Below are 13,171 nucleotides of genomic sequence, written 5' to 3'. Positions count from 1 at the left end.
AGGCATAGGAATCCAAAGCTTCCTAAAAGAGTTCAATGTTAAGGATGCCATTTACGCAGTTGCTAATGCTTGGAACGATGTTGATAAACCAACATTAACAAATGCTTGGTACAGACTCTGGCCTACAACGATGTTTGATGAAGATGGACCTGCAGATGAAGATTTTGAAGGATTTCCTGTCAGTAAGGAGATGATGATGATATCAAACCTCCTTACTTACACCAAAGGTTTATCATCCGAAAGTGTAAATAAGTTAGGGGAAGCTGACATCGAAAAAGTGCTGAACATTGACAACGATGCACCTGTTGTGCATTCGTTGAGTGATGGGGAAATTGCTGAAATGGTGTTAAATAAAGACAAGCATAAGGATAGTAGTGCTGATGATGATGACGACATTGTGAACACAGGTGAAATAATCCCCATAGATGATATGGTGAAAATGTGTGATCAGTTAATTGCTGGCCTTGAACAACGTGCATTTATCAGTGAGCAAGAGATTATGCAAGTTTACTCAATTAAAGAGAGACTGCTTAGACAGAAGCCAATGTTAATGAGACAGATGACACTGGAAGAAGTCTTTAAAAAGGCCGTCTGTCGTAGTGCTGCTTCATCACTTGAGAATCCTGTTCCTGGCCCATCTTCAGATGTCCGACTCCAACCTGATGACGACGGTGACAACACTGATGTGCCCTCTTCTCCAAGATCCTCAAGCCAGATGTAATGTACCTTTACTGCATGTATATGTACAGGTATTTAGCTTAGTTTGTACCTGTACGTTTGAAGTTTTACTGAATGTTTTCCTTACAAATAAACTGTACTAGAGTATTTATGGTCTATATTTCTCCCACTATTTAATTTACCAAATTATTACTGTACAAATAAACTGTAATACTATTTATAGTCTTTATTTATCCCACTCTGTGAATATTCATAAGGTTCGCTGCAGAAATATTAATGTGTTTGCTTACGGGGTGCTGCCCCGCAACACCGTTCTGAAATCCGAAAAATTCCGAATTCCAAAACACAGCTGGTGCCAAGGGTTTCGGATAAGGGATCGTGCACCTGTAGTACAGGATTTACATAATATTCTGTTCCACACCATTGGAATGCTTAAGTAGAAGATGACAATGTGCTTGCAGAAAGTTTTCTGTTGCAGATGGCCATTTCTAACGGTCGATTGAAATTGGCGTTTAGAAAGCTTTAACAGTAATACTAGATTGGGGCACAGCAGAAGTCCAGTTGGGGAAGTGAGATACAGAATCTGTTGGAAGGATATGATTTGCCCCTCATGGAGCAACTTATTGATTTCAGAGATGCCATTTTACATCACGTCTTGGTGCCACTTGTAGAGTCTTTGCAAAGCCACAGCTGTTCCACAAGAGGGTTGACAGGTCTTGGAATACCTTCAGGGCTGGAAGCTACCAGGGAGTGTAATGTAACGGAGCAGTTGTGAGCTCCAGCTGGTCTTTTCTGGGGTCCCAAAAAGGGGAAGAGTGCATCATATACTTGGTCAGGCAGCACTTGCCTCTATTCCCAGCCGTAGGTTTTGAGGGGAAACCTCATTTCAAAATGTAATTTCCTGCAACTTAAAATGATAGCCATTGGGCCTTGACAAAAATAAGAATTCACTGTTAACTGTTCAATAATAACGGCCGCTGTTATGAGAATTTTGTCGCTCCTGGATCTTATTTCCAACCAGTAAGCTCTATATTCTGTTAGTCCAATCAGCATGAGAGCCATCTCAGGCAGTACGGTTTTGCAGCATTCTGTACGTCTTGGAATGCTTTTTATTTTGTTGGGCAAAATGGCCACTTCCAAAAGCTACTTCAAAACCTACTTTTTCGACTCCACCTTCATCAACATTACAAATCTTAGTTTGTGGAAGAATGTCCAAATGCCATGAAGTATCGATAGTCAAGAATTTAATTATTCACTAGTGCATCTGGAGTGCCGTTTCTCACAGGTAATCTGAAGTGTGATTGAGATATTTATCATGGTCTCAGCATGTGCTGGGCAACAGTACACGAGGAAGGGTGGAACATAACATTTTTAATATTAAACCACTCTTCCCTGCTTGAAGTAGGGGTTTATCTGTTTAATAGCTCCAGGTAAATAAACAATTAAGAAAGAAAGATCAGAGGGAGAGAACAGCAAGCAACAGCCAGTGAGCTGGGAGTCAGGAATAGAGATAAAAATGAAGCACAAGGAGGAGGGAAAAAAGAGCGAAGTACAGAAATGGTGGAGGGAAGTTTCATGCTGTATTCTGGGAGTTACAGTTCATCAGGATAGCACTGTTGTATTGTGGGAGTTGTAGTGTGACATACAGAGTGACAGTTGTGCATTCCGCAACTCTGCTACTTTCGATGAGTCTTTTCCACTTAGACCTGCAAAATTCAAGCACGAGACTTCTGAGACAGAGAATGGCCTCCAGATCGAAGCATTCATGGAGTCTTTTCAAGCACACAAAAGAAACCCTAAGTTTAATGTTATTGTTGCAAATTATATAATTTTGTGTGCATTTATATCAGAAACATTATTTTTAGTACTACCTCTTCTGGTTAGTTGCACAAGATTGCTACCAAAACAATTTTCAAAAAATATTTCAAGTCATTTCATTGGTGATTATTCTTTTCCTTGCTAGTTTTATTGGTAGCCGTTTGCTAATGGCTGATTCATAATCAAGAAGTACTATGGAGATACAAAAATGAGAGCTTTTGTACCTGTTTGCTACTTGTTGATTGGCAAGGTCCACCCTTCCGTTACATTGTGTTAGTGTTACATGGCTCAAATATCATTTTCATTCAGATACAACTGTGGTGGGAACACTATAGGTGCAAGATGTTTATACTTGGATTTCTTGGAGGGGCACAATGAAAAGACATGATGTGAATATCTCACTGCCCTACATCTGGCAATGCCTTGATTTTAAAATTCTCATCCTTGTTTTCAAATCCCTCCATGGCCTTGCCCTCTCCATCTCTGTAAATTCTTCCAGCCCTAATTCTTACTTCCCAGGTTATCACTATACCACTGGTGGCCGTGCCTTCAGCTGCCAGCTCTGGAATTCCCTCCCTAAACCTCTCCGCCTCTCTCTCTCTCCTCCTTTAAGACGCCCCTTAAAACCTACCCCACCTGTTCTAATATCTCCTTATGTGGCTCGCTGTCAAATTTTGTTTGATAACGCTCTTGTGAAGCTTTGCTACATTAACGGCAAGTTGCTGTTGTTATATCTCCAGTGTAGGAGTTTCGCAAAATTCCCCTGAAAACAAGGGAAACATTGGTCCACATCGTGGATGAAGATTTGTGTGTTTTGAATTGCCTCTGGGTCAGATCAATGTTTTAAAGCATGCTCAGAACCACGAAAGACTGCTGAGCTGGACTACAACGGAATCGAGGAAATTCGTGGAAGTATTCACACACATTGAGAAAGAACATCTTGATTAAAACTTGTGCTTTTGAGCCCGGTCAAACACAGAGATTTACAGCTTGTAATGTGTTTGTGTGAAAGACCTGTCAATCAAACCAGGGAGGTCAGGAGTTGCCCACTTGACCCGAGGCCACAGAGACAGGTTGTTATGGCTGGCTATGATTCAGCAACCAATCACAGTCCTTTTGTTGTGTACTGGCCAGACAGAACGGCAGGAGCATGAAAGACCTGTCAATCAAACCAGGGAGGTCAGGAGTTGCCCACTTGACCCGAGGCCGATTATGGCTGGCTATGTTTAAATAAGCAATTCAGCAACCAATCACAGTCCTTTTGTTTGTGTACTGGAACTTTAGGCGGGAATTTTTCCAGACAGAATGGCGGCAGCACACAGGTATAAAGATAGCTACTGAGAAGCTATCTGCCCTCTTTTTACTTCGCTGGACCACAGGTGAGCAGGGTGTTCTGACTCCTCAACAAGACAACCTAGCAAGGAGTTTGGGGTGGTGATTTAAGGGAATTACTAAGATTGTTTAAATAACATTGTATCCCTCGTTTTTGCCGTCTGTACCCCCTTGTTATATACTTTTACTGCATTTACTGTGTTTGTGTGGTATAGTTTATATTTGATTATGGTTCTTTAGTTTAATAAATTTTGACTTTGCTCATATCCAAACCAATTGTCCGCTTTAACATCATTAATTGTAAGTCCTCCAGTCAGAACTGAAAGGTGGGGTAGCGATTCGGAACCACTGTTAAAATTGGTTTACAGTGCAGCAGGCAAAAGGGCTGCTGGCCAGGTATGTTACCATAAACCAGGTAATAGATGCCCCCCTACACCAGTTAAATCATAACTACTGCTTTCTGGTTTCAGAGCAGCATGAATGACAGTTAGAAACAAAATTAACTTGCATTTATATTGTGCTTCATCATTTGCTCAAGGCATCTCAAATGTGCCAGGGTTAAGGATATCTCGTCGCGGCTGAAGAAGAACTTGGCATGGGAGGGGGAGGATCCAGTGGTCGTGGTCCACGTAGGAACCAACGGCACAGGTAGAACTAGGAATGAGGTTCTGATGAGAAGTTTGAGTAGTTAGGGTCAAAATTAAAATGCAGAACCTCAAAAAGGTAATAATCCCTGGATTGTTACCTGAGCCACGTGCAAATTGGCATAGGGCAGACAGATCAGAGAATTAAATGCGTGGCTCAAGGAGTGGTGTGGGCGGGGGCGGAAGGGGTTTCGATTCATAGGACACTGGCATCGGTACTGGAGAAAGGGGGAGCTGTTCTGTTGGGACGGGCTCCACAGTGTCCTGGTGAATCGAATAACTAGGGCGGTAGATAGGGCTTTAATCTAATGAAGGGTGGGGTGGGAGGATTCAGGAAAGGGTAAATTCAAAAGCAGCGAGAGAAATGTCAAGGCTGTAGAGCAGAGTAGTGATCTGGGTAAAGAAAAGCAGAGTGGGTCAGGAATGGACAGAGAGATTAATAAAGGTAATAGGGCATTAGTGACTAAAGTGACATCAGGGAAAAATAGAAAAAAGTTACAGCTGAAGGTACTATATTGAAATGCATGAAGCAGTCGCAACAAAATAGATGCATTCAAGATAGTTTTCTAGATCAGTATGTTGAGGAACCTACTAGAGAATTGGTTATTTTAGAACTAGTATTGTGCAATGAGACAGGGTTAATTAATAACCTTGTTGTAAAGAAGCCTCTGTGGAGCAGTGATCATAATATGATGAATTTTATGTTGCGTTTGACAGTGATTAATTAAGTTCCAAACTAGGGTCCTAAATCTGAACAAAGCAAATTACATAGGTATGAGAGGCATGTTGGCTAAGGTAGGTTGGGAAACTAGATTAAAAGATATGGCAGTAGAAAAGCAATGGCAAACATTTAAATAAATAATTCATAATTCGCAACGAATATACATTCCCTTAAGGAACAAAAACACCACGGGAAAAATGGTCCACCCGTGGCTAACGAGAAATTGAAGATATTATTAGATTAAAGAAAGAGGCCTATAATGCTGCCAAAAAGGGTAGCAAGCCTGAGGATTGGGAGAATTTTAGAATTCAGCAAAGGAGGACCAAGAAATTGATAAAGGGAAAACAGAATGAGAGTAAACTAGCGAGACATAAAAACAGACTGTAAAAGCTTCTATAGGTATGTAAAAAGAAAAAGATTAGTGAAAGTAAACATGGGTCCCTTACAGGCTGAGACAAGAGAAATTATAATGAGAAATAAGGAAATGGCAGAGAAATTAAACAAATACTGTGTTTGTCTTCACAGAGGAAGACACACAAAAAATTCCGCAAATAGTGGATAACCAAGGGTCTTGTGAGAATGAGGAACTGAAAGAAATTAGTATTAGTAAGGAAATAGTACTGGAGAAATTAATGGGACTGAAAGCCGATAAATCCCCTGGACCTGATGACCTACATTCTAGGGTTTTAAAAGAGGTGGCTAGAGATAGTGGATGCATTGGGTTGTCATCTTCTTCCAAAATTCCACAGATTCTAGAACGGTTCCCACAGATTGGAAGGTAGCAAATGTAACCCCACTATTTAAGAAAGGCGGGAGAGAGAAAACAGGGAACTATAGTCCAGTTAGCCTGACATTAGTAGTAGAGCAAATGCTAGAATCTATTAAGGACATGGTAACAGGGCACTTAGAAAGGAATAGGATTGGGTAGAATCAACATGGGTTTATGAAAGGGAAATCGTGTTTGCCAAATAGAGTGATTTTGAGGTTATAACCAGCAGGATAGATGAGGGGGAACCAGTGGATGTAGTATATTTGGATTTTTAGAAGACATTCGATAAGGTGCCACACAAAAGGTTATTTATCAAAATTAGGGCTCATGGGATTGGGGATATTGTACTAACATGGATTGAGGATTGTTTAACAGACAGAAAACAGAGAGTAGGAATAAATGGGTCATTTTCAGGTTGATTTGGATGAGGGGACCAAATGTAATATATCCAAGTTTGCTGATGACACAAAGCTAGGTGGGAATGCAAGTTGTGAGGAGGATGCAAAGAGGCTGCAAGGGGATATAGACAGGCTAAGTGTGTGGGCAAGAACTTGGCAAATGGAATATAATGTGGAGAAAAGTGAAGTTATCCACTTTGGTAGGAAAAATAGAAAAGCAGAGCATTTTTTAAATGATGCGAGGTTGGGAAATGTTGGTATGCAGAGGGACCTGGGTGTCCTTGTACACAAAATCGCTGAAAGTTAATATGCAGGTACAGCAAGCAATTAGGAAAGCAAATGGTATGTTGGTCTTTATTACAAATTGAGGAGTACAAGAGTAAAGACATTTTACTGCAATTATATAGGGCCTTGGTGAGACCAAACCTGGAGTATTGTGTACAGTTCTGGTCTCGTTACCCAAGGAAGGATATACTTGCCATAAAGGGAGTGCAACAAAGGTTCACCAGACTGGTTCCTGGGATGGGGGGATTGTCCTATGAGGAGAGATTGAGTAGGCTAGGCCTATATTCTCTGGAGTTTAGAAGAATGAGAGGTGAGCTCATTGAATCATATAAAATTCTTACAGGGCTTGACAGGGTAGATGCAGGGAGGCTGTTTTCCCTGGCTGGGAAGTCTAGAACCATGGTCAGCCATTTAGAACTGAGATGAGGAGAAATTTCTTCACTCAGAGGGTGGTGAATCTTTGAAATTCTCTACCCCACAAGGCTGTGGATGCTCATTCGTTGAGTATATTCAAGGCAGAGATCGATAGATTTTTGGATATTAAGGGAATCAAGGGATATGGAGATAGTGCAGCAAAGTGGAGTTGAGGTAGAAGATCAGCCATGATCTTACTGAATGGCGGAGCAGGCTCGAAAAGCCGAATGGCCTGCTCCTGCTCCTAATTCTTATATACTTGTAGTTAGACTGGGGTGGGAAGGCACACAGATCTCTGAAGTGGTTATTTCTTTATTAGCTGCAATATACTGTACTGCATGTAATTTTTCCCCCAAATTACTACTACAACACTGGCAGATGATACCTCCTGTGCTAACTAAGAAACAAGCAGAGATTAAGAACAGTTCTGTTCACACAGGTATACATACATGAATTGTATAAACCAGAGGGAAAAAGCTTATTTTATAAATATGTGTTATAAGTACATAAAATGTTATGGTTATGCACAACTTTAGAAACTATCATGCATTAAAAACTTAAAACAGAATAACAAGAAAAAAATTACCAAGGAGGAATTCTGCCAGCAGAGAGCTTCCCCTTCTGTGCTTCACTTAACAGTTTATTGGCAACTAAGATTGGATTCTTGATCCCTAAAAGTAAAATTAGATAATGTTTAATGCACTTCACCTCACAAAAAGTTGAACATAGTATTTAATAAACTACCTTAGCCAGATAAATATTTTCTTTTTTCCTGCTGTACTTCATTGGCTGTAAAACACTTTGGGACATACTGAGGTTGTGAAAGGTGCTATATAAATGCAAGTCTTCCTTCCTTGCACTCCGCCGTGTTCTCAGCTCTTCCCAACTACACAAATCCCCTTTAAAATATAATCAACTGATCTAGAATTAACTACTGATTCCCGTAATTCTGTTGCTCAATAGTGCATTCTACAAAACAACCGACTGCCATACTGAACTAGCTTAAAAAATAAATCTTCCTTCGGATGAATACTCATTTAATGGTCATCTTGGTTTTTGTACATATTCAAAAACCCTCAAAACAACAAGAATTGCTTTCTTTCTACAGGTATTTATAAAGAAAATACCAAGTTATGTAGAGGGTAACATATGAAACACAGCATGGTTCCGTGTACAGGAATACCAAAGTGTACTGCTACGGACTGATGGTGGGGCATAGGTTAGATACCCCCCAAAACGACTTAGTTTAAAAATCTCCGCTACACTTGTGGAGAGATGCCAAATAAAAGGAAGTCGCTTGCCTACAATTGCTTATGTTTATCATGCGCACTTGCAATTGCCCAAGAGGTGTACTGGTGTTGGTCTGAAAGCAGGCTCTGCTGGCTTGGCCATGAGATTAACAATCTGAATGATCCTGCACACCCTCATGGGAGGGTAAATAACCTTTATTATAAAAATACAAAACATGCACATCTACATGGTAATCTCATTGAAGGGTCAAGATGTCAAAGTTCAAAAAAGTGAAGATCACATGTTTTGTAACAGTCAACTGAACCTCAAAAATAAAATAACTGCCTCAAAATCATTTTCATTCATCCTTTCAAAAATATATACTGTGGATTTCATGGAAACAGATTTACTTTGTACTGACACATTCTTTGAATGGCAGCATCCTATTTGTAGGTGATCAACAGCACAGTGCAGGTATAGTGATCATGATTTATTCAAGTTTATCAAATAAATTTACTATCGACAATCAGGATTTTTTGTTCAAATAACGAGTGCTAATTGAGAATGGGTATGGAGAATTTGGGTCCTGGAAAGCTCCTGTTGGGCATAGGATTCAATTAGTGGACACAGCTTTAAGTTAAACGTGTTAAAAAGAAAATAAATTAAAAGTTGGTTAATTTTTTTATTACCAGGGCAATAGAACTGTGGGACAGATTGCCAGCAGGGTGGTGGTACAGAAAACAATGGCAGGTTTAAAAAAGACTGGATGAATTTCTGTTATGGGAATTTTGGGCTATGAGTTGTATAATTAGTAAGTACAGTAATGTGAAGGGATGTTTGAAAAATGAAGTTTCAAACAGTCAGCTAAAAGGTGTAAGGAGTAAATGAGGTGGGTAACAAATGCTCACTGGTACAAATATGATCTTAGATTCAGCAGCACTCAACTTCAACTACATTATTATTAATTTAGAATTTGGTTCTTTGCTCCACAGACATCATAAAATGAAGCTTGGAATAGGGTCTCAATCGGTGGTGCAGTGCTATAAAAATCATATTGCAAATTATTCTTCCAGACCCCCCCCCCCCCGCCCAAAAAAAAAAAGTGGCTGCCAGCTGCGACATCTTATTTTTCTAACATTCACAATATGGCCAGCATGATTGACTCATGACTTAGTCAGTCATTTGTTATGTGGTCAGGTTCACTTGTGGTAGAAAATCATGACACAGCTGGCGGCCTTGATTGTACTCTTTATTTATACAAAAACAAAAAGGATATGAAGAGAGTTTCATACAAGCCAGTTTAACAATATTTTTGTCTTGTACTGTCTTAAGAAGTTTGTCACAATGTTTGGAGTGTTCAAAAGCTAGTTTCCTTTTAAATGTTTCATAATGGAAATGGCCACCACCTTTGGGAGCGCGGTTGGGGCGGAGAAAATGCAAGAAGTTCATTCTCTTTTTAAGTTTAATTCCTCACTGGTGAAATTCTTCCACATAACTTGTCTTCAGTTTTTGTAAATCTGTTTATTTCTCTGGTCACAGCATTTCCTCCTTACTTACTTGAGCTGCATGGGTTACCAGAGTATCTTCTCAGAACTGTGGGTTAGTTAACTCAATCAATTCAAAACTCAGATTACCCATGAAAAGCCCAATCTGATAGCATTAGCTTCACTACTATAGAATTTCATTCTTCACAAAAAAAGCCCACAGGGACACGACTTACCCGTGATTCTTAGCAAGAACAATCATGTCATCCCACTTAGCCTAAATAAGTGATAACAGGATAATCAAACAAGACAGGGAAACATTCACAGTGATCAGAACAGGCTGCATGTATTTACTTTTAATTGAATTTTCTGTGAACTCAATCACCAAATACAACAGGTCTTGCTTTCCACTTGAGGATGCAGAGACCCAGAATCCCTGATGGACCCCCCCAAAAAATAAACCCATCATTTCAATCACCTTAAAGTCTTATTGCAGGAGGTGGGAAACTACAACTATAGTCTGATGAACTCATCCATACTCCAATGACTGTACTACTGGGGTGGTAGTATTAATAGTAGGCCACTTCTAATTATGCAAAGCACATTAACTAATCTTGCCATGGCCTTTCCATCATTTGAATTTAATACCATCCAGATACATTTAAAAATGAGACCATCACGAAAAATGTGTGGGAAAAACAAGTTACTAAAAGTCAAAAATGATCCCTTGAAGAGCTTTGTTCAAATGTATCCATGTGATCTTTCCTCTGCTCCAATACTGCCTAACAACCATGGCCTCAGATCAGTCCTTTCAAATGGAAGCACCAGTAAAGTAGATTGAACACTGGCCATAAAGAATATCACAGATGGGTATCAGGTACACAAATGTCCTAACAGTAGCAACAACAACCTGCATTTATATAGCAGCTTTAACATAGGAAAACATCCCAAGGTGCATCACAGAGGCACAGACAAAAATGGATGCGGAGTTAAAGAATGAGAAATTAGGAAGAGTGACCAAATGTGTGGTCAAAGAGATGAACTTTTAAGGTGGGTCTTAAAAGGAGGAGAGGGAGGTGGCGAGGCAGAGGGGTTTGGGGTGGGAATTCTAGAGTGTGGGGTCTACAGCTGCCAATGGTGGCAAAAGGAGGGAGGGATATACTTGGGGGCCAGAGAGGAAGAGAGAGAAAAAAAAAAGAGAAAAAGGGAGGGAAGGAAGGAAGGAAGGGAGGGAACAACAGAGGTAGCTGAATGGATGGTTTCAATCTTAGCGACAAAGAAATCCATGAGCTTCTGGCACTTATTGTTCAAGGTGAGGAGAGGTGTAAAGTGATAGTTAGCCATACAGAAGAGAAGAGGTTATTGTTGCTCTCCAGGATGATCTTGGAGTAGTGGGTGGTTTTGGCAGGAGAGTGAGGCCCGATCGTGCTTCCGCCAGATCTGGTAATAGATGGCTGAAGCAGCAGGAGTAGGCTGTACAGCCCTTTGAGCCTGCTCTGCCATTCAATAAGATCATGGCTGATCTTCAACCTCAACTCCACTTTCCTGCCTGATTCCCATATCCCTGGATTCCCTTAGAGTCCAAAAATCTGTCGACCTCAGCCTTGAATATACTCAACGATTGACCAAATCAACAGCTGCAGGAGTATCATGGTGAATGGAAGATCAAAGGCAAGGCAGTTGGTTTGAAAGTGCAGTTGTAAATTAGGGCAGCTGCAAAAAAAAGAGTGGGATTGGAAGAGAGTAGAGTGATGTGGGTGGTGAGAGATGCAGACCTGAATCGGACTTGAATCCACAATCTTCTGACTCCGAGGCGAGAGTGCTACAAACTGAGCCACGGCTGACAAAGATGGAAAGGTGACCACTCCAAACTCTACACTTCTCTTTTACCCATAGGAGTAAAGAGGTAACGTGAGCTAGTAAGTTGAGGAGGTGGCAGTGAATATGGGTAGGAAAGTTTATATGGAAGGAAAGACAGGCAGGTGGTGAAATCAAAGAGGGCAAGGTGAGTTGAGACAGAGATTGAAATTACCTAGGATGAGGAGTTGCTTACTGCAGATGCTGAGTGAAGAATGGACGGAGGATATCTCGGAGAAACTCAGGATGGGGCTTGGCAGGGGGGGTGGTCGCTGCCCACGCCCGCAGACTCGGCCAAGCTGGAAATCGCGCGGGCCGAGTTCACAACCATTGAGCAACTCGGCATCATCCGCCGCTCCAGCAGCCCTTGGGCCTCGCCCCTCCACATCGCCCCCAAGCCCGGCGGAGGCTGGCGCCCCTGCGGGGACTACCGCCGCCTCAACGATGCCACCACCCCCGACCGATACCGCACATCTAGGACTTCTCGGCCCGATTGGCTGGACGAACCGTCTTCTCCAAGGTCGACCTGGTGCGCGGTTACCACCAAGTCCCCGTACACCCGCGGACATCCCCAAACCGGCCGTCATCACCCCATTCGAGTTCCTGAGGATGCCCTTCGGCCTCAAGAATGCAGCCCAGGCTTTTCAGCGCCTTATGGACTCCGGCTGTTGAGCTGTGGGCCCGCGTGGTATTCCGATCCTGGGCCTCCTCCAACTGCTGGCGCACAGTGCTTGCATATCCCAGGGGCGCAGTTAGTTCGAAGCGTCCCCTGGGATCATGTGGGCCATGGAGAGCCAATGGTAGCAGGGAATGCTTCATTCATAAACTTGACAGGAAGAGCTGTCAAACCTATAAATACTATAAGCCCCAAAGCATCACTAAAACTTCAAATAAATTCCAAAAAAAAAAAATCACATTTTAAAAATAACTATAAATTACATGAAATAGCTATTTTAAACAACAATTTAAATTTTTGAAAAAATTAATTACATTTTCTAACAGGGTTAAAAATAAACTTACCTTTCTTTAAAGTATTTAAAAATAATAAACCTGTGGAAAAAATGTTTTAATTTTAATTAATTCACCACTTACCTTGTTAAAAGCAGGCCTTGCGCCTGCTTTTTAAAAGTGTAACTGCTGGAGATTTACCCTCCCGGAGAACCCTGCAAAAAAAACGTAAGTTCGATGCACACGCGCTGCCTCTCCGGCGCACGCGTGCCACCTGTCAACCCCTTCTTTCAAAGGAACGGAAGTTCCGGTTTTCCGCACATGCGCAGTGCATACACGAAACCGGCACTTTCGTTGGGCCTACACGAGAGTACCCAGTGCGTACTCATGTGTGGGGACCCGAATTTCTGGGTGTAGCCAAAGGCGGCCAATTCCATCCTCCAGAGCTGTATTATGTTATTCTTGATCTTGGCGAGTTTCCGGTTATCCAGCATAAAGGCCACGGAGCGCTGATCAGTTATGAGCGTGAAATGGCGACGAGCGAGAAAATGACTCCATTTACGTACTGCTTCGATGATAGCCGTAGCCTCCTT

The 13,171-nt window shown here is 41.5% G+C and overlaps 1 protein-coding gene across 9 annotated transcripts in view; it reads right to left on the bottom strand.

Moving 5' to 3' along the window:
- tasp1 (taspase, threonine aspartase, 1) overlaps positions 1-13,171 on the bottom strand; it is a 191,716-nt gene that overhangs the window by 154,400 nt on the left and 24,145 nt on the right. For all 9 annotated transcript variants that reach the window (XM_085981660.1, XM_085981659.1, XM_085981661.1 and 6 more), the window contains exon 5: positions 7,646-7,730. In XM_085981660.1, the coding sequence (XP_085837786.1) occupies positions 7,646-7,730 (85 nt within the window). The remainder of the gene's footprint in view (positions 1-7,645; positions 7,731-13,171) is intronic.

The sequence above is a fragment of the Somniosus microcephalus genome, chromosome 3 (assembly GCF_052327205.1).
Source record: "Somniosus microcephalus isolate GS21.2 chromosome 3, FLI_Smic_1.0, whole genome shotgun sequence".
Taxonomy (NCBI): domain Eukaryota; kingdom Metazoa; phylum Chordata; class Chondrichthyes; order Squaliformes; family Somniosidae; genus Somniosus; species Somniosus microcephalus.
The sequence above is the reverse complement of the archived record's forward strand: the minus strand, read 5'-3'. Positions and strand labels throughout refer to the sequence as shown.